The sequence below is a fragment of the Neopsephotus bourkii genome, unplaced genomic scaffold (assembly GCF_033783945.1).
Source record: "Neopsephotus bourkii isolate Nb327-2 ecotype Australia unplaced genomic scaffold, CSIRO-AGI_Nbou_v1 NB_1792, whole genome shotgun sequence".
Classification (NCBI taxonomy): domain Eukaryota; kingdom Metazoa; phylum Chordata; class Aves; order Psittaciformes; family Psittacidae; genus Neopsephotus; species Neopsephotus bourkii.
In genome coordinates, this window is record NW_026902266.1 from 10,343,108 (window position 1) to 10,364,120 (window position 21,013).

The 21,013-nt window shown below is 39.8% G+C and overlaps 1 protein-coding gene across 1 annotated transcript in view; it reads left to right on the top strand.

Moving 5' to 3' along the window:
* The window catches only part of RRAS2 (RAS related 2), a 48,372-nt gene that overhangs the window by 19,492 nt on the left and 7,867 nt on the right, over window positions 1–21,013 (top strand). The window contains exons 2-4 of the mRNA XM_061342496.1: window positions 15,786–15,873; window positions 16,589–16,691; window positions 19,018–19,126. Of these exons, the coding sequence (XP_061198480.1) occupies window positions 15,786–15,873; window positions 16,589–16,691; window positions 19,018–19,126 (300 nt within the window). The remainder of the gene's footprint in view (window positions 1–15,785; window positions 15,874–16,588; window positions 16,692–19,017; window positions 19,127–21,013) is intronic.

The following is a 21,013-nucleotide window of genomic DNA, read 5'->3' on the forward strand; positions in this document are numbered from 1 at the left end:
TTGCCTTCTTTACTGCTACCATAAAGCCATACTGTAAAAACATTTGTTGACTGCATGTGGTGTTTGATTATGTAGCTGAATGTTTGCTTGCAGTTCCTTGATGTGGTTCGTAATAGATGTCAGAGTAGGTATTTGCACACAAAACTGTAGTTTGTGGCGCTGTTTGTGAAGCTGATCTTAACAGGAGACCAAGTCTGCTAATGCTTGTCTTTAGCATACCTTGTTTCTGGATTTTGATAATTGAAGGAGGGTGGTGCCTTTCAGGACACGCTTTTGTTTTTTGCCTTAGTTATAACAGAGCTGGGTTTGGGAGTAATTATAATCTCACTGAGATGAAACGGTCCTTGTGGTTGAGGTAATATATTCTCTAAAAGTATAAAGAACAGGATTAACACTTAACTGCTCAGGTCCTCTAGTTCAAAGATCATGTGAAATATTAATCTAACTTTATTAATGATGTAGATGATAAATTGTGTTGGTTATATCTATCTCTCTATTCCAAGCTCTGAGTTTCCTGTATTGTTTCCCTGCCCTGTGGTTTGGGGCGATGCTGACTCAGAGTGGTGCTACTCCTGCAGGTGCAGAGACAAAGGGGAAGAAACACTATGGTTAGTTTTATTATAACCAAATATTTTCTGGTAAATATCCTTTTTTTTTTTTTAAAGATGGTAATTGATGCTTGCTTAAAAGTGTAGACTGAATAATGAAGGGAAAAGCATTTTTAAAGAAACTTGAACATAAGCATGTTTTCATTGATACTCGCTCTCTTCGCTTTAGATTTTAAAATTGCTGAGGCTGAAATTCTAGAATTTCTTAAGAGCATTTGAATTGTGCTTACTGGGGCTTTAGGATATCTTCCTTTTCCCTTTGGATCAGCTACCAAGCTAATTTTAGCAAGACAGTGCTTGTAACCAGTTCTGCGCTATGAAATCTTGCTCACATGTCAGGATTAGCAACTGTAAAACAAGTCAGTAAGTTTCTGGTTCGTGGAATTTGAGTCTGTACACATTTCCCTGTGTGTAAGTTGTGACAGTGTTGGTCATGTTGCGCTTTTGAAGTCTCCCTTAATTGGGATGATAATGCCATTCAAGAACGTGCTTCTGTCAACCTCCCTAGTAAACATTCCTGTTGTGAATGATTTGTCTTCATGACTGCCCTGCTGCTGGGGTGTGCCTGTGTGCAGCCACTTCCTTGGTGAGAGAAAGGGGGGGCCATGCATGCATCCTCTGACTGGAAAACATCTCACTCTTGTTTGTTGTGTGATTCTGATGTTGATACAACTTCATGCACACTACAAAAAATAATTTGGGTAAAATAGGTACTGCCCAGTTTGATACCCTTCAGCTAAGAGTAAACAACTATTGTTTGGGGGTGAGGTGCACAGAAATTGTTAGGTTGTACAGAAACTTCAGGTGCTAGTCTGCAAATTCGCTGGTTTAAAAGTGAATTAATTGATTCTGAGCAACTCTGTGCTGCTGAGGCATGGATGTAAGTGTAGCACAGGCATGGGCGCAGACCTCAAAACAGAGAAATAAAGCATGGAGGCTGGAGCTACTGCAGAACAGTATGCTTGGGTTGGCTTGTGGAACGCATTGATGCCAGACAAAGTAGTAACTTCTAAGCCTTCCCAATCATGTGGCTGGTGGTTGTTGATGGGGGTTTTTTTTGGGTGGGGGGATTTTGTTGGTGTTTTTGTTTGTTTGTTTGGTGGGTTTTCTTTTTGGCTTCTATTTTGGATAAAGTTTTCTCTAAAGTTTTCTGTATTTCTTCTAGGAACTTAAGCTATCTGTCTCTGATGTCAAAGTTCCAATACACATGGCTTTGCTTCTGAAAGGTCAGAAATGAAATACTACATTTCCTATTGTAAACAATCCCCATTCACTATGCACTGTACTGCAGCTTATGACTTGATGAGAAAACCAGTCTGAATTACAGTGTTGTCAGATGTGAAGGAGCCATAACCTTTGATCTTGAAATCTGCTGCTCGTAGTAGTAGGAGAGACTTATGAACACATTCTCCAAGGACATTAAGATTTAACTTCTCTGTAAACACTGATTAGGCTGGAGGGAAAAGCATTGTACTCTACTGGTATCTGTAATGGAAAATACTCAGTATTACTTCTTTCAAAGTGGCTTGTCCAGCTGAAGCTGTGTTTCAGTTACACAAGTCCATGCTGCAGGTTCCTTGAATTCCAAATATTGGATTTCTTATCTTTTGTTCTTACAGAAACATGGAGTTTTTGAAAATAGTGATATTAATTTGAACCACTACTTAGGAAGCAGGAGTGTCTACTTAAGTAAGACTAGCCTCTGTTTAAAATACTTGTGCTTTTTGACAGGCATCATTACCTCATCACAATTTCAGGCCAACCTGCATCACTGAAATCTGTGTCAGGTATTTCTGCTTAGATACGGGCTAGGATTTCTCTGTCTTGCTTTGAGGGTGGAATAACTTACCACATTGTCCTGCTACGTTTTGTTGACAATGACCAAGTCTGCTCTTTTTTCCTTCCCTTTTGTCAGAATGGGATCTGTTGAATGCCGTGCCAAGCAGTGAAATGAAACAAAGGGACTGCTTGTGTGCAAGGAAGATCTGAACACAATCCCTGGAATGAAAAGGCTTACATAGCCTGCTGTACCTTGGAAGGGATCCCCTTCCCTCCTTTCTGTTCTCACAAATAAGTGGTTTAACTTGATACCTTAGGTTAGATACAAGGCAAAAAAATAGTCTTTTAAAGCTTTTTGTTGCTTGGCTCTAAATCCCAAAGTGAGGTTATGAGTACTTGATGTGTCTGGGTTAAAAACCTGATGCTGAAATGTCAATCTCTTGAAAAGCTTCTTTGCAGAGGGCACATTAAGGTTATGGAGCTTGTTGCTGGACTCAGGAGTGACTGGCATGTAGGTGTTCTCTTCTCCCTGGTCCCTGTGGGAGCCTATGTGCAGGTTCTGTCTGGAACTGCAAAATCTAAAAGTCAGATCGCATGGAAAAAACACTTGTTGGCCAGTACAAATTCTCCCCCTATCTGAGGTTTTACTGTTTAGCCACAAACTTCTGAGAAATGGTTCCGGGAGGCAGAAAACACATTTTCATCTAGAATACGGTGTGATGGCTGATACAGATGTACAAAAATGCTTGGTGTTGGTGTAGGTACTCCTAATTGCTGAGCTGCCATGGCTGATGGGACTGCAGCATGGAGCTCTCATGCGTTGAGTCGATCAGCATGGTTTGGTGCAGCCTTCATGCCACGTCTGTTGTGGTATAAAGACAACTTAAGAAATGCCTTGTTAAAAGTTTACATTTAGCATGTTATTACAATTTAGCATGAACTTCTTGTTGATAGCTTGCCACCTGCAAGCTGTTTAGATACTTTTTTTTCTAAGGAGAAGTTGCCTAGTATCTTGTAACTTTGAGTTTGCTACACATTTTAACATTATACGTGCATCATGCAGCTTCAGATGCTGGCACTCTTAAATGGCTTCAAGTCCATTATTTCATAGGTAGGCAACTAATTCTTTCATTATCATTTAAAATTTTCATGTCTCAAAAGATTATTGCTTTACGCATTTTACTTAGTTGAGTGAGGATTTGGGGAAAAAGCTAGTAATAATTAGCCTTTCTAATGAAAATAGGTGGCTAAACACAGCTGCCATTGCAGCATTGTTGGCACTTCTGGTTATGGCACTTTGAAAAATTAAATATAATAATTGTCTGTAGTCTGCAAAATGAGTCTAGACAGTCTAATCTCAGGCTAAAAGGTTGAATAAATACGTAATTTAGCCAAATAAAGCTATTAGAACTGTGTTTATCTTCTGACACAATAGTTCTTATTAGATATAACTGCTATTTTGTAGCTTTTCCTAAATAATTAGCTTCTAATAATCAGTCAATAAATCTTTGAAAAATAAAGTACTTCAGACTTTGCTAATGAAGCTGAATGTTTTTATGTTGGATGTTGTCCAAGGTGGTGTTCAAAAATTCCATGGAATCAGCCATGGCAATAGAAATCACCAAACAACAGCGTAATTATAGGACAGGAACTAGTGTATTGCTGTCTATGACCACAATGAACTTTCAGTATAAATGAGATGTATTAGCAGCTCTGAAAGTGTCATCTGAACTTTTAATTACCTGGGTGCTACTGATTCTGTGTCGTCTTCTTTTCTGACATAATGAATGGTATGATGAAATCTTCAGGAAGCTTTTAGTCTTTTGCTTCAGTTCCTGTTTGGCACTTTACATACATACATACATAAACCTATATGTAAGAAAAAAATTTATTTTATTTTATTTTTTATGTATATGTATTAGAGCTGGGGGGAAAAGGTGTCTTTTAGTGATATGCTGTGAGCTTTCCTAAAGTGGTTGGACATACAAAGGTGGTTTGCAGTTGGCAGTTTTTAGCAGGAAATATGAACTTGCTGGTCTCCTAATTGTGTTGCAGGCAGCAGGGATCCTTGGTGGAAGATCAGGAATGGGGATGACAAAACCTCTTTCTTCCACTAGTAGGAAGTTGCTAATGTAGTTTAATTGTATTTTGAAATACTACTGCAAATACTTAATCCAAACTTCAATCATTCTAGAGAACTATATGCTCTGGGCTTAATGTACTAGTTAACCTGGTTGTATCTCCATGTTAAACAAATGTTTTGAGAGCAAGAACATCGAGAACTTATCTTCCCTCAGGCTTTTTACCTGGCTGTTTCTGATGAACTGTGGTCCAAGCCGACATCTACTTCCCAGCTCTTGCAAACCTACGCAACTGGCAATAGTGCCTGTCTATATAGAGAACTGAAATGTAATGGCAAATGTAGGAAAAGGCTCTCGCTACTTAAAACGGATCTTTACTTCCTACTTTTAGAATTAAGGGTATTGACTTCATAAATTTTTGACCTTAGCTTGCTGTGGAGTCCCAGGGCTCAACCATTTTCAGGTACTTAAAAAAGTGAAGTAGGAGTTACCACTACTAAAATGCACTAGCTTTTCTGAAGAGAGGCTTTGTTTTACTGGCTTGTTTGGGCTAGAAAAACTTCTTACTGATTAATATAAAAGTATGGGTCCAAATGTCCATAACCTTTGCTGGACAAGCGAAACAGGCCGATTAACAAGCAATTTGTTTGCAGCTTGAACCTATTTTAAAGGTTCTGATTCGATGTGAATACCTGCACTCTCCTCAGGAGGTTTTGGGTTTTTTTGCCATGGAATTAACTTTTCCAATTTGCATTTCAATTCTTCCGGTATGTTCCTCAAGGAGCTGTGAAATGGCTTCTTTATAGGCTGTAAATGCGCTGAACATGGGCTTTTTTCATAGTCTCTAACCTGAAGTCTGTTACTGTGTTTTAGGTTTAAGTTACTGAAGTAAAGAGCTGTTTTCATTGATTGTAAGTCTTACTCTGTTACTATACTTACATTTTTAAATCAAAAGTTCTTACGTTGCATCATGTACCTTGAGGTATTCTAATGATTTCATTTGTATGTGAAAAGATATTCCAATGACTTCTGCCCCACCAGGGGATTTTTCGAGTAATCTTTCTTACTTTCTTTTCACTAATAGTTATAGTCTCCGTTATCTGGTTACACACATATCCTAAAATCAGATATGTACTTCTAAAAACACATCATAGGCTTCTTGAGGTAAAAACCTGAGTTCATCCTAAGAGCTTGTGGGAGCTGCTATGCTGAAAACTGTTTGAACCTGATAAAATTTTGTGATGAAAAGACAGTATGTAGTGAATATTTTAAACATTCCTTGAATTGCAAGTAGCCAAGACCAGGAAGATTAAGCACTTGGTGTGTTCATAGTTCTTGCACGTAGCATCTTGCACATTTTTTGCTTCATGTACTTACTGTGAAGCAAAAATGAAATTAAATGAAATAAAGACTCATCTATGCTTGCAGTATAGAGTACATTTTACAGTCAGACATGTTTCGACTTGAGAAATTACCTAGCTACCTTCAAAGAATTTTGTAGGTGCTTACTGGCCTTAAAAGGCATTAATTCAAGGCATTACAAAGAAGTCTTAACAGACAGTGAAAGGGTATGTTCTCTGATCTGCATCACCGGGAAGTAAGTATTCAAAAGGCCAAATTTTAATGCATGTATTACCTAAAACAGGTCTCTGTGAGTGTACTTGGTGTTTGGTGTGGTTTGGTTTTGAGCAATTTGAGAATTAGAAATTGGAAGCAAATATGCACAGGCTGGTGAGCTGCTAATAGAGTTGATGTACAGTGTGGAGAGCTTTAAGTGAGTAACGAAAGGAGAGGTAAGCATAGTGCAGATTCAGTTTGAATTTAAAAGATGAAAGCTGTTTTAAAACCAGTATCAGTCTGCTGGTTTTTAAAGAAGGTAGTGTTTTAAAAGGTGTTCACATGTTACGTGTATGTAACTAGCACCCACTCTATCTATAATTAGTCAGAAAATCGTAGAATCATTTAGTTTGGAAAAGACCTTTAGCATTATCAAGTTTGTGTTGAGGCCTGCACTAATGCTTTGCAAGTTAGACAACACTATGTTTAAGCTTGGCAGGGTGTTAGCAGAAAGGCATGTAAGTTTTCAACAAAGTAGCTGTAACGGTTATCCCTTAAACAGTCTGTGAACTGAGAGCCTGACATAGTTATGTTTCAAGGACACTCTCTCCAGGGAAATGTGCTGGGGGGATTCTTAGGTTTTTTCACAGAATCTTGTAATTATCTGCCCAGCAGTTAAACTCTCCAGATTTCTATGTGTAAGCCTGAGCCGTTTTGCAAGTAAAAAGAAGGGAGGTTCTTTCCTGTGCTGCTGCAACCCATGCAGGGTTGGAAAAGGTAAGCTGCTTTATTCTAAGTCGCATTTAGGGGAAGGCCAAAAAGTGTCAGGTAGTTTTTCAGGAGTGTTGAAAGGTGTAAAGATCAGATGGATGTCCCCTTTCAGAGCACAAAAGTCAGTTTCATTTTAGTCTCATCTTCCTGAGTCCTAGTCCACTGTGTGACCTGCACAATAAGTTGATCCCTCAGAACCAACTGTTAAATCCCTAAAGCGAGTTAATCCTGCTGAATTGTGGATAATATCTGTGGAATTTATTATTCTATGGATATCTAGAGAAACATCATGGAAGTGAGTGTTTTTATGGTTACAAAGTTCAAGTGTTCAATTAGGAAATATGAAAATTAAAGGTGTGTAGACAGGACTCAGGTATGTGCATTTGTCTGAAGATAGTTTATCCTCTGTGCCCTTTCTCCCCTTGCTCTCCCTACCCTAACTCATGTTTCCCAACACTTGTGAGGGAAGCAAAGTTAGTTTTGCTTTTAGGCATTTCTGGTAGTGACCACAACAAAGGCCATAAAGAAAAAAGCTGTGTTATATTTGGATACATGCGGTAAATATGCCTTTGCACTGAGCACGGATTTCTTAATAGTTTTCTGCATCTGATGTGCTCATACAGGGATCACTGTATATATGAAAGGGCAGGGAGTGGAAAGAGGAAGAGAGGAGAGTATGTGGTCACATAATAGGGCTAACTTACGTTTTGTTTAGTGTTTCCAGACCAGGCACAAGGTCTTTACAACCCATGCATTGCATAAAAAGGTTAAGGGGAAGACTTGCCTAAACTTAAGTCGGATGTTGATTTTTGCATCTTACCATATCTTAGAATTTAAGATCTGTATCTCTCCTGTCCTCAAACAGTGTGTTGGGGGGGGGTAATCTGATGGATGCACTCTGAGGCCACAAGGGGTTGTTCAAAAATATTACATTCTCTGTTGTGATTTTATTCTTTAACAGAACTACTAAGATGTGATGAAGCAGGTACTTAATAATAAATATCAGTGTTACATGTATGTGTAATGCTAGTTCTTCAGGAACAAATAAAAGAACTTTTCAACTTGTATATGAATTTCCAAAGGGTTTAATTTGTATAGGGCTCATGTCATCTGTTTTTTGCTATAACTTTCTCCATTTTAATCTTCTCCTGTCTTTGTGTCTCAGTTTTTGCTGTTCATGAAATTGTCGAGTGTTTCACATCACTGGATACTTGCAGTAACTGTAGTTACAAGTTACTATTTCCCTGGATAGCCATGACAATGCTGGCAATATACATTGGAACAGTGGGAAATAGTGTAAATGGAGGGAAGCATCAATTATTTACACATGCTGCTGTCTTAATTTATATTTTTTGGAAGAAAGGAACAGGTGCTCTTAACTGTAATTAAAATAAAGTAACTTTTAAAGGTTTGTATGAATATGGGATAATTGGAGTGGGATATACCTGGCCTTCTCTAGCATGATCCAGTGCTTTATTCAGTATCTCTGCAGTCTGGTCTTCTATCAGCATAATTCTAGGCCTTTGGTCCCCACTCTCCCCGCTGTTCAACACCAGATTACTTCCCCTTGTTCTACAAAGTGTGACTGTTTATGTCAGCAAAGCCTGTTCATTGCTGTCTCAGGTACTTCTGTTTAAAACAGTGCTGTGTTGCTGTGGGTAGCTCCTGCAGCCTTCGTGGTGTGGTTTTGTGCAGTGTCCAAGCCCTTTGCAGAGGTGGCACTGCCTGTTGACAACCCCAGGAGCATTAATCTCCTGCTCCCCCAACACCAACCAATTAGGCATGCCTGGAAACATGAGGTCCTAGTGAACCACCTGCTTTGGGGAGGTATATATTGGGTATTTAACAAGCTGGTCAAAGGCTATCTTATCAGTGGTGAGGGGGGGGTTGTGTTTGTTTTCCTGTGACCCAAGTACATGGGGCTCTGCAAAATACTAAATTTGTATGTTTTGCTGTTTCTGTTCCTTTATTTTGGAATGCATTCTGGGTTTAATTTTGCTTCAAGAAGTAAGTACAGTTTTTTCCTGCATGTTTTCCAGCCAGGCAACTCAAATATTTCAAAAGGAATTACTTGAGGGACCTCCTTTGCGGTGTAAAAGGAGGTTCTTTGATTATTCTCTTAAGGTGCTGATGCCCTAGTGCTGCTTTACTTAATTACCAGTTCTTCTGGGTGGGTTGGTTCGGGACATGGGCCAGGGTGATGCTTGAGCAAGATGGCAGGTTACTGCCACCCATTCTCTAAGAAAATGTCTGTGATGATATTGAACGTTTGAATCTCTAGTAACAGGGATGGACATGTAGATTAAAACTCCTTGGAATGGTCTCTAATCTCTCTGAAGCCTGGAGAAGGGTGCAGTATGACACTGTGGTCACGTTAGTATGGACTTGTCTCTCATGACATTCTTTCTAGGTAGAAGAGCTGAAGATGGAGGCTGTAAGATTTCCATGGGTGGCAAAGCAGTGAAGCTTTCAAACTGATTTATGCAGTCAATCATTTACATCTTAATTCATGGTCTGAGAAAACTTCTGTGGTGTACCAAGTACCTCAGACAGAAAGGTGTCCATTTATGGCCCTACTAACTGGCCAGGACACTGGAGTCTTACACTAAGGCACTGACTTTTTCTGTGACTTGGAACAAATGCCAGAAATACTCATTTAAATGAAGAAAGCTGTTTAGAACAGAACTTGGTCTGGTTTCTGTCTTTTTCTGGGTGAAATATTTCTAATCTGGTCAATGTGGTGTGTGATAGAGCTGCAGCTGGTATGGTTATTTGTTCCATACCCGTGGTGAGGACATGCCACTACAGATCATGAATTGAACTTTGTCTGTTGAGTGGGACAGCAGCAGAGAAATGTTCTTGGTGAAGCGCAGAGGAAACAAGGAAAAACGTAGAGAAAAAACGATAGTGTTAGAGATAGCCTAAAGAGAAACTGCCAAAAGAAATACTCTGTCAAGTAGCACTTACAGCCTCGGAAATGTCTTGAGATCATGCATTTTGGGTATTTGGGAACGTACTCTAGTCTAAAGCCGAAGCTTTGGCGTGTAACATTCACCAGCGTGTTTGGTTTAAGTTCTAACTTAGAAATTATAGCTAGGAAGTATTTTGAGCTATTTGCAATGCTGAAATTGTGGATGCTATTTAAATCTGGTCTGTAACTTCAGCTTGGAGGAAACCCTTCTATTTCTTTACCCTCACTTGGTTGAAACCAAAAATTTAAACATGTGGAAAAAATTTAAATAAGCAACTAGTGGCTCTTGGAAATATTAAGTATACATTTAGTAAATACAAATGAAGATTATAGACACAGGAAGGATGAATATGTATTTTGGCATGTACCACTACTTTAACTTACTCATAGTGGTGTGCTTTCATTGTGCTGGGTTGCCTTTTGTTGCACGGTCTTAAAGCTCTGTGTAAAGATAAAAGGAAGCACATTATGCAACCTCTGGACTGCAGCTTATTGCAGTTCCCTGTTGATAGTGTCTGACTTCTTTCTTGCCTTAAAACTTCAATTTTGGCACAGAAGAAATTAATGCAGTGTTTTTTCAGCTTGTGGACTGTTGATGACCTTAAAAGGCTAAATGAGAAAAGCTGCATAAAACTTGTGAAACTGGATTGTGGTTCTCCATCTTTTAATGTAAGATGTCTTTAGTTAGGTAGTTGTTTTTATTAATTTATGGAGTGGGACTCCTGAGCTTGTAAATGAGTCCAGCTAATGGAAGAATTCCCTTATGTGTATTGAAAGCAGCATAACAAAGGGGGAAGATGGTAAACTGAAAGCAGGTTTTCACATGTTCTCTTTGCCAAAAGACTTGAGTGATTGAAACAATGATTTAAGGATTACCATTACCTTAAATGGAGAAAGACTGCTAAAGCAGTGTTCAGTGTAGTAATGTCATCTGCCGAAAGTAGAAACTCCTGCTAAGGTCAGGAGACTGCGTTTGAAATGAATTTTAAGATGACAAGTATGTATATAGGAAGGGATTTTGGTGGTAGGTTGCCCAGTTGCAAGTGGTGTATGGTGTGGGGATGAGCTTTTTGGTGCTGTTGTGATTTTGTTTCGATTTTCCCCTTTTGCAAAACGGCTTGCATCCTTGGCCGGCTTTCCCATCTCTGGACTTGATTGTCTCAGCAGTCTTAGAAAGAGGAAACCTGGAAAACGTGTTGCATAATGTTTTGGGTAAATTGAATGGTTGATGAGACTACTGGGCTCAGCTTCTTGTTTCTTTTCTTGGAGGTGGGTGGAAAAGAGCCTTGATTCCATTAGTGATTAAGGGAGTGGTGTAACAGAAGAACGTGTTCAAATTACTATCTTCATAGAAGAAATTTAGTTTCTTCTAATTATTTCCTGCAGGCGATATCCAGCTGCAGTGGAGCCAACAAATTGTGACTTGGCTCCTATGATTCATCATAGAAACTCAGCTGCTCCAGGAAGAGCAGATCTGATAAACTGGCCTGTAAGGGATCACCCTAGAGTGGTGCGATGTCCATCTGAGATACCTGCTGTAGGTTTCTGGAGTTTAGTGTTTTAGCAGGGCAACTGCCTTGAAGTGTTGGGACTTGCACATACCGCTTTCATGAAGGAGACAGCAGCAGGGAAGCCTGAGTATTCACACGCTGTCGTGCATGTGTGTGCTCTTCCAATTTATCTGGACTCAGCATCAGTTTAAAACCAGTAGGTTGGCATTCATTTGCATCTGCTGGAATTTCGTTCCTGTTAGTCTTCTAAGCAGCTTTGCTGCAAACTGCTTGACCTTTACAAAGTTATGTATGCAGGTATATAGTCCTGGGCTTGTTGGGTGTGCAGGCACCTTCCTGCCGTTGCATTCAGAAGTAAAGGTATCACAGTATCACACAGTATCACAGTAGGTTAGAGATTGGAAGGGACCTCAAAAGATCATCTAGTCCAATCCCCCTGCCGGAGCAGGAACACCTAGATAAGGTTACACAGGAACGTGTCCAGGCGGGTCTTGAATGTCTCCAAAGAAGGAGATTAAAGGTACAGCCTTCTGAAGTGCTTCAGTTCTTCTATCACTGTCTTTACAGCAGTAAAGTCCGTTCCTGCTCAGACTGATAAATACTGTATCTGCTGCATCTAATTTTTGTAAATCAACCCTGACTGAATGAGGCCTGTAAGCTATGGTTGACATGCTCCCTGTGGCAAATAGTCCCAGTGCAATTTGGAAAGACTCCTTCAAAACCAGCAGCTGTTGCAGGCACATTAGTTTTGTCCAGTGCCTGGAGGTAAAACCACAGTGCTAATTGCCTTGCAAACCTCTCCTGGAGTGGCTGTGACACCAGATTTGGAAGTGCAGCTCCATGGGAGGGAAGAAATTGCACATAAGTGGCCTGTTAAATTGGGGAGCTCTGGCATCTGCTCATCCTGAATTTGAGATGTGGCTGATGCTGGATCAGGACATCTTACTCCTGTTCCATTTTTTGAGGGAGGAACCCTGTTCCATGTCTCTACAGCTAGTTTGGCATTCTCACTTTGTGTGTAGCTTCCTTTTGTTAAACAAGCAAACAAAAAACTAAACCAAAAAGGGTGGAGGGAATCACAGAAATTCCTTGGAGATTACAGAACATGCTGCAGTTCTTGACCCTTGGACAAATAATAAGGAAAATATGAAGAATTCCTCTGAGATTATTACGGTTTTCTTCTTCTGACCTCTCTCAGTGAAAAGTATTGACCTTCTTGCATAGAAACTTGCTGCTTTAGGTTGTCTACTAATACTAATTCATGAGAGTGAAGTAAATTGATTCCAAATTCTTCCTTTTATTTAAAACTTGGCACACTTTACCACTTTATGCATGTGAAGGGAGTAACTTCCGAGTGTGTGCTTTATCTTCCAGATCACAACCCTGAATTTCTAGATACACCATGTTACCTCATGGATTGGTTTGTTTTGGTTTTTTGTTTGTTTTTTTTTTTTTTTTTAATAAATGCCCCTTTCTGTTTCCTTAATGAAACATAAGACTTAAATTCCCTTTCTTGTGATCATTCCATCTAAAGTCAGATTTTGTAAATTATTTTATTTGCGTGTTCGCATAAGTGGATACCTCTTCCGTCTTTCAAAGACTGTTAAAGGCTGCAGAAGACTTGAGACCTAATTTATAGTTTATGAATAAATTAATTCCTAAAAAAATCTGTTATTAAGTTTTGGGGTTTGTTGGGTATTTTGTTTCTTTTGTGAGGGTAGGGTTTTGGGAAGGGTTGGAGGGGAGAGATTGCTTATCCTGGTGAATGTTTTAAACAAGGAGTATTTCGTATCCAGAAATGACCACATTGACTTACATGTTATTAAAGGAGTGAATTGCAACATCTCATGTGTCACAGGTATCTCTGGTGGGACAGATTGCTAAGATTTTATACTTCTTGGAGGGGAACATGGTTGTGTTTTAGTGTTATTATTAGCTAAGGGTAGCTGGTTCCACAGTAGTGCTGTTGATGCAGAGTGACTAAAACTACTGTGTAGGTGTATCCTGAGAGGAGTCTACCTAAAATGCAAAGGAGATGTGCAGAGCTGTTCAGTGTCTCTGTTCTAGGGGTCAGCAGTTTTTCAGTATGGGGCCAGATAGAATCATAGAATCCTAGAATCCTAGAATAATTAGGGTTGGAAAGGACCTTAACATCATCTAGTTCCATCCCCCCTGCCATGGGCAGGGACACCTCACACTAAACCATGTCACCCAAGGCTCTGTCCAACCTGGCCTTGAACACCGCCAGGGATGGAGCATTCACAACTTCCCTGGGCAACCCATTCCAGTGCCTCACCACCCTTACAGTAAAGAACTTCTTCCTTATATCCAATCTAAACTTCCCCTGTTTAAGTTTTAACCCATTACCTCTTGTCCTGTCACTACAGTCCCTAATGAAGAGTCCTTCCCCAGCATCCCTATATGCCCCCTTCGGATGCTGGAAGGCTGCTATGAGGTCTCCACGCAGCCTTCTCTTCTCCAGGCTGAACAGCCCCAACTTTCTCAGCCTGTCTTCATATGGGAGGTGCTCCAGTCCCCTGATCATTCTCATGGCCCTCCTCTGGACTTGTTCCAACAGTTCCATGTCCTGTTTATGTTGAGGACACCAGAACTGTACACAATACTTGTAAGTGAGGTCTTACGAGAGCAGAGTAGAGGGGCAGGGTCACCTCCTTTGACCTGCTGGCCACACTCCTTTTGATGCAGCCCAGGATACGGTTGGCTTTCTGGGCTGCAAGTGCACGCTGCCGGCTCATGTTCATTTTCTCATCGACCAGCACCCTGGATCTCAATGAAGAGATCAACAGCAACTTGTACATAGTCCTCCTGTAGCCAACTGTGTGACATTGAGTTTGTGGTATATGAGTATGGATTATGTATAGTATACATAGCTGGTGAAGTGTGCTACAACTGGTGATGTGTTCCTCCCAGTAAGGCAGCTGCAGCTGGATTGATGAGCTTTGCGGAGGAACCCATGTCCACACTGTTAGACAAGAAACCAGTGCAGATGTGCCCAAATGGTGGGAGTCAGGTGAGTGCAGTCAGGGCAGAGCACTGCAGCCAGCCCCCATGGGCAACTCCAAATTGAAACTGGACAAGAACAAATACATCTGTACTGGTAAAACTATATCTGCAAGAACTGAGTTCACTCTGTTCTGTACTGGCCGTGATGTGTCTGGAGAAGGTTAGCGGGCTAGTGCTGTATTGCGCACTTTCTTTATCTCCCCACAAGTTCACACTTGTGAACTTGACTTTGGTAAGTTTAGAGGAACAGAGTAGTGTCTTGTTGGTATCTTTGAATTTGTGTGATGGGAAAGACACTTCAGAGAGAGCTCTTAATTCTGACACGGGTGTGGAAATGCACCCTGTTTTTGGTGATGTCTTCTTAATACAAGAGCAACACCCCCTTATTTTTGCTTCCTAGGAGCCATTATGTAGTTTTAAAGCATTTCTATTTCCTTATTGGCTTACAGGACTGAGTAATGTACTCAGATAGTATGCCTTCAGTTACAGTGACGTTCATCTGGGTGTGTGCATACCCAGTGTGCTTGATTTCTGAACTGTCAGGGTATGCATATCACCAGTGCCTGCTTCATTGGGCACAAAGGGGAGGAACTTGATCCGAATTCAGTTTTGTTATGCTAACATGCTTTAGATTTGGGTGAAAATAACTTTGCTGTAGCTGCATGTGAGCTAAAATGTCATCCTTTGAAATCTAACCTTGTTGTCCTCAGATAGTATTGTTACTCCAGTATTTGATACTGGTTCACCCAGTCTGTAGAAAGATGTACCAGGATGTGCTTTGCTCTGCAGTTTGGGTGATAAACAACAGGCTGGCAGTATCTGGTAGAGCCTTGTGCTGAGGGAATGAGTGACACAGGCATTCCATGGCTTTTTCTGCTTTCAGGAGTTTTCTTTTTGAAGGGGGTGTGTGCTTAGTCATCTAAACCAGGAGAGAAATCCTGGGAACAGGAATAATCCACTAAACTTTATTCACCTTAAAAAACAAGTGCTGTTTGTGCTGTGGGGAGCTGTTGCTAGAAATTGTTATAAAATGCTAGGGAATCCCAAGAGCAGCTGGGAAAATCCTGTCACTTAGAAATTACTGGCTCTGGGAGCAGGAGAGGAAATCCTGGAAACTTTTGAGAATTCCCAGAAATTCAAAACCTTATCAGAAGTTCAGAGAAACTTAGCAGTTACTAGAGACCTAAAAAGCCACTAGAAACTGAAAGTTCTAGGAGTTACCAGAAGTCTCTAGAAAATAATACAAATTCTGTGGGAATCCAGTAAGTTCAGTGGCTCTACTAGTAATACCTACAGTTTATGGGCATTTGCTAGGAATACGGAAGCTGTTAACTGTAACTTTTGGGGTAACGTGGCAAACAGTTGTACATTGGTAAAACCTGCTCATCTTCCTGAAGCTGCCAAGCGTACGGTTTTAGCATCTTACTCTGTAAGTGTCCTATATGTGCTTGTCTTACACACAAACTTGTTTTATTTTCTGCAGTCCTATTTTGTTACGGATTATGATCCAACAATTGAAGACTCCTACACCAAGCAATGTGTGATAGATGAGAGAGCTGCGCGCTTGGACAGTAAGTAGCCTTGCTAAAGCGTGGTACTGACAGCCTGTAGCTGTTGGTGCCTGTGTTTACATCTGTATGCATAAACTGTAGCGCAGGTAAACAACTGTGCAGCATGTGGGGTTTATGTAAGTGTATGGCTTATAAAAGCTACCTACCTCTGTTTTATTAGTAAGATACCCTGGATCTGAAGTGCTTATGCCTTAAGTATGTGTGTCTATCTTTAAAGCAAATTGGACATTGTTTGAAGAATTATTCCCAAATCTGTAGTGTCTACAAAATTAGGAGCATTTATGTGACTCCTGGCAGCTACCTGGGTGGTGGAGTGAAAAGCACATCACTTGACTGTTGTGTGCAGTCTCGTCCAAGTGCAATATAAATGCTTTGCTTTAAAAGTTTCAATTCTCCCTTGCCAGTGATTTCTTTAAGGACAAATCAGCACCTCACCCAAGTCTCTATAAGCATTTTCCAGCTGTTTCAGCTGGTTGTGAATTGACCAAAGTCCACCAAGCTTTGTTATTCAGTTTGTTTGGTAGGTCTTGAATTGTTCAGTCAGTCCAAGAACTTGTTGGAGTTTTAGCAAAAATCTAATAGAATCTGTGAAAGGTGATTTCTGCTTAGTTATGATGGACAGGAGAGGCTATAGTCCTATTAGAAAGGATTTTTTTTCTTAGTCTGTACTCTTAAGAGCATTAACTATAGTAATCAGTGTTTTGCTTATGTTCAGTTCTGGATACAGCAGGACAAGAAGAATTTGGAGCTATGCGTGAACAGTACATGAGGACAGGGGAAGGTTTCCTGCTTGTTTTCTCAGTCACTGACAGAGGAAGGTAAGCCTGATGTCAAATTATTAAACAAATTGTAGTTAATCTTAAATTATTATCCTTTATAATCCTAGTGGTTATCCTTTATTGATAATCTCAAAGACAAACATTGAGTATGCGCTCACTTTTAGATTCCATGGTGTGACACTCAGCACTGATGAAAACCCATTTTAAACCAGTCACTTATTGAAAGTATCGGTCTCTTGGAATAGAGGACTTGAAAGCATACACACGTGCACAAAAAAAAAAGGCTATTCTATTCAAGCACTTCATTACAGTCCAGAATTCCGGCTTCCTGGGAGCGGCAGAAATTTAAACTAGATGTCTGATCAGTTCTTAGACATATTCCCTTGCTGTGTGCTTATCAATGTCAGGTGTCTGGCTCTGGATTTTTGAACAGGTTATCCAGTTCAGAATGTGTCTCTGCACTCTTTCGCAGTCAGTGCTCACTCTCATTCCCCTGAATTGACCAGAAGCTGCATAGCTGTTTGACTGTGGAGTTGAGATGAAACATCTTTTTAGAAGCTCACAGAGATTGGTCAGGAAGCTCCTGGTCATTGTAAGAGTAGGAAACTTCCATGTATATACAGACAATCACTTAATGTTTTGGTTGTGATCTTCCTCCATTGAGCTTACCAGATACATAGTAATAAAGAAGTGCTCAGGGATCTGTCCTTCTACTTGTTTCAAGCTGCAACAGGAGAGCAAGAAAATGATAAAAAAAGTGTCTATGATTTCCTCCCTCTTCCCTCACTTACAGATTCAGTCTAGGCTCTAATATGTTACTTCTGATCTTACTAACAGTTCTGTCAATGAGAATTAAGATAAATATTCTATGGAGCATGAGCATGTTTCCATTGAATGTGTATCTTACACTTAATGCTGCTAAATGTATAAATTTATCTTGATGTGCTATCCAGAAGAGACTGGGTCTGTGGATTTAGGACATACTGAGCACTTGTGTTAGCATAAATATTTTTGTTACAGAGAACTGTAGGGTTTTTTGAAGTCGTCTTGTAAACTCCTGGTTTGTGTGAAAATCTTAAGTTTTTGTTTGCTCTTCTGGCTAAAGGTCTGCCTTGATTTTAAGCAGGTCTTGACACATTAAACTTGCATATCGTTCTCCTCTCTGAAATCCTGCAGAGTTTTCATTTTTGTTTTGATATCCATTTGATTCGAGACTTTCCTTTCCTGTCAATGAAGTATCTGCTAGCAGTGTCTGTTCTGCTTGTGTGATGGAAAATAATTCTGAAGCAAGAAGAAACCTAGAGGACTTAGTTGGTAACTTTCAGCTCTCTCGTTGCTACAGACTTCTGAGCAGAGTATTAAAACAGCATATCTAAATGGAGTTGCAACCATGCTTAGTGGCATACCTTCCTTCTAATTCACCTTTCTTTTCATGATTGCAGTATATGGATTGTATGGATTGGCATTGTCATGGCTGACTGCATAATAATTATTTTTTTTAATGCAATTTTCTTATTGATAAATCATCTTGCTTTTAAATTTTTAGCTTGCAATCTAAGTGTAAATGGCTTCAGACTGTATGCCTGGAATTAAATACAGTGCCTGGGAGGTCTGTGCTCCAAAGGATATGTGATTGTCTGCAAGTATCTGTGATGAAGCTCGTTATGCAGTGATGTAGCTTTGATAGTGTTTACTTGAGAGCAGTTATTTATTTATCCATCCCTCTGCCTCCAGAAATCTTGTTTAGGCCAGAATTAACTTGTTTTATATACAGTTTTTGTAGCTTTCTGCTTTGCTCACTTTCCCTTAAGTACTGCAGGATTATTCCTTACTGCTTGAACAGCATCAGTACCTGGTATAACTCAGTTGATAACTGGAAAGCACTCTGATCACTTAGCCCTGCCATTTTTCTGTTTTGCAAGAAATAAAATTATCCAGCTTTGATAGCTTCCCCCAAGTTTCCCAGAAGTAGCTGTGGCGGTTGCCAGCTGAAATGCTGATCACTAGGGTCTGTAGACTGTAACTGGGATATTCTAGCTTGAGTCAGTGTTTGTAGAATGGACTGTGGTCACTTGATTCTCCGTAGCACATTGGCATCTAAGTTCTTCTAGCTCACCCCGCCTAAGCCCAGTGCATAGCACACTGCTAACTTCAGGATTTTGGTTTTAGCTTGAGCACTGAATGATTCTCTAACTGGTCATGCTGTGATGGTGAACTCTGGTGGAGAGCCTGCAGCTGTCTGTGCTTGTGTGGCATGGCAGGGCAAGTCCAAATAGGTGACTCATAATTTCTGAGCTTCTACAGAACCTGGGAATCTATGAATTAGTACACTGATGGTCTACTTCTATTTTTTTTTTTTTTACAGTTTTGAAGAAATCTATAAATTTCAGCGACAGATTCTTAGAGTGAAAGATCGTGATGAGTTTCCTATGATTCTAGTCGGTAATAAAGCAGATCTGGACCACCAAAGACAGGTAATTCACTTGCTATTAGTTACTGCTCACTTTCTTCTAGGAATTTTAGTTTTGTTCCCACTCTATTTTTGGGAGGAAGAAACAAATGAAAAATCATATCATAGTTCCAATGCAAGAAACACAATTACATTCAGTTTCTGTACTTGAAGAACTTAGAAGTGTGGTGGCATTCCACATATAGCACATCTTCTGCCTGACTCAGTGGGGTTATGTTGAGACCAAATGTATTCACATACAGGGTTGAGAGCTTTCTGTCATGACTTGATTACTCAGGCATGAACGTGTCTAATTCCTCCTCTCTGTTACTCACCATAGTGCGCTGTGCCAAGCAGAGTGCATTCCAGCACTAGCTGTAATGATCCCGAGACGTCAGTGCTGTTGCTTTTACTGTTCACTCTTGTTATGTATAAATGAGTAGCCATTTGCTGGTTTCTGTTTGGCTGCTCATCTTTTGTATTAATTGACTTAATGCTTTTAAAGTTTGAAGTACAGCAACATAATTACTGTTTTATTTAAGTACCTTAAGATTTAAGTTTTGAAACAAGTAGATTTTCAACTTCACCTCTAGTTGTAAAGAGATCTTGAAAGATTTCGTTTAGAATGATTTTGAAAAGGGGAATTAAATTTGTTTTCCCTTTTTTACTCTTGATTTGTCATGAATCAAACTGACTTGAGCTGAAATTAAAGTAATCTTACTACACCAGGAGGAAAGGAAGAGGTGTCAAACTTGTATTCTTTGTCAGCAGCTTAGTTCAGAAGTTTAGTATTTTCTCCTGAGTCAGTAAGATGAAGATGACTCTTAAAAGCTTGGTACAAACACATGATTGATTTTTATCTGAGAGTAAACTAAATTTTACTAAAATTGCTGTAATTATTTTAAGAGTTTCACAAGGAAAACACAACTCTTAACAATAAGACATTCCCAGTTTTGTGTACCGGGTCATGACTTTATTTCTGTCCACAAGTGCTCATATAGGTTATGTTAGAAAACAGTGTCTGGGAGAAGAAAAAATTTAGGCTCAAAACAAATAACATTGAAGAATTTTTAGTGGGTTACTACATTGTTGTTTAATGAATTTCTTGAATACTACATAAAACCTTCAGTACAAAAATGTTCCTGTTGAGTATGCTTTCTTGATTGTCACAACCTTTTTACCCCAGAACCTGTTTGGAAAGATCATGACAAAATCAACACCAGTGCTGAAAGATACTGTATTGAAAGAAGTTTTTACAGAAGTAGCTCACAGACTCATCAGGAGTAACTTCATGTACTCACACATGCACAGAACTCTCAGCCTATCCCTGATACAGAAGTGATACTTTCACTCTTCAGTTGCCATCATGCCCCAATCAAAATTCCTGAATTTAACCTTGCGGGTCCTGGAACTTACTGTACTTTATCTTATGCACAAATATTGGTCTGGAAGCCATGTAGGTGAAACTGAACTGCTCTGCAAACAGTAATTGATGAAGGATAAACATGCAGGTACTTTGGGAGGGAAATAACATCATTGCTGTCAGCTCCAGTTTCTGGAGGATGCCTGTGAATGTAGTTGGCAATCCTGTAGATCAATTTCTAGAAATCGTTATGAACTTTGTTATCTGTCCTCCACCTTCCTAATGTTATTGTACCACACCTGTTTCTCCCTTAAAAGAGGAAAGAGGTGCCTGTCACCTCTTCCCCTGCTAGTCCTTCTACACCTTATTCCTAGCTGCTTTTTCAGGTGATGGTGGGCTGGCACACATTCAGGCTCAAAGCAGCTGTTTTCAAATTGCTTAAATTTGCAGTTTTGCTGCTCATATCTGAACACAAATAAAAGCTCCCAAATACGTCCCCAAAAGCTCCCTTTGCTTTTTATAGCTGTTAATTGCCTTAATTGAATAGAT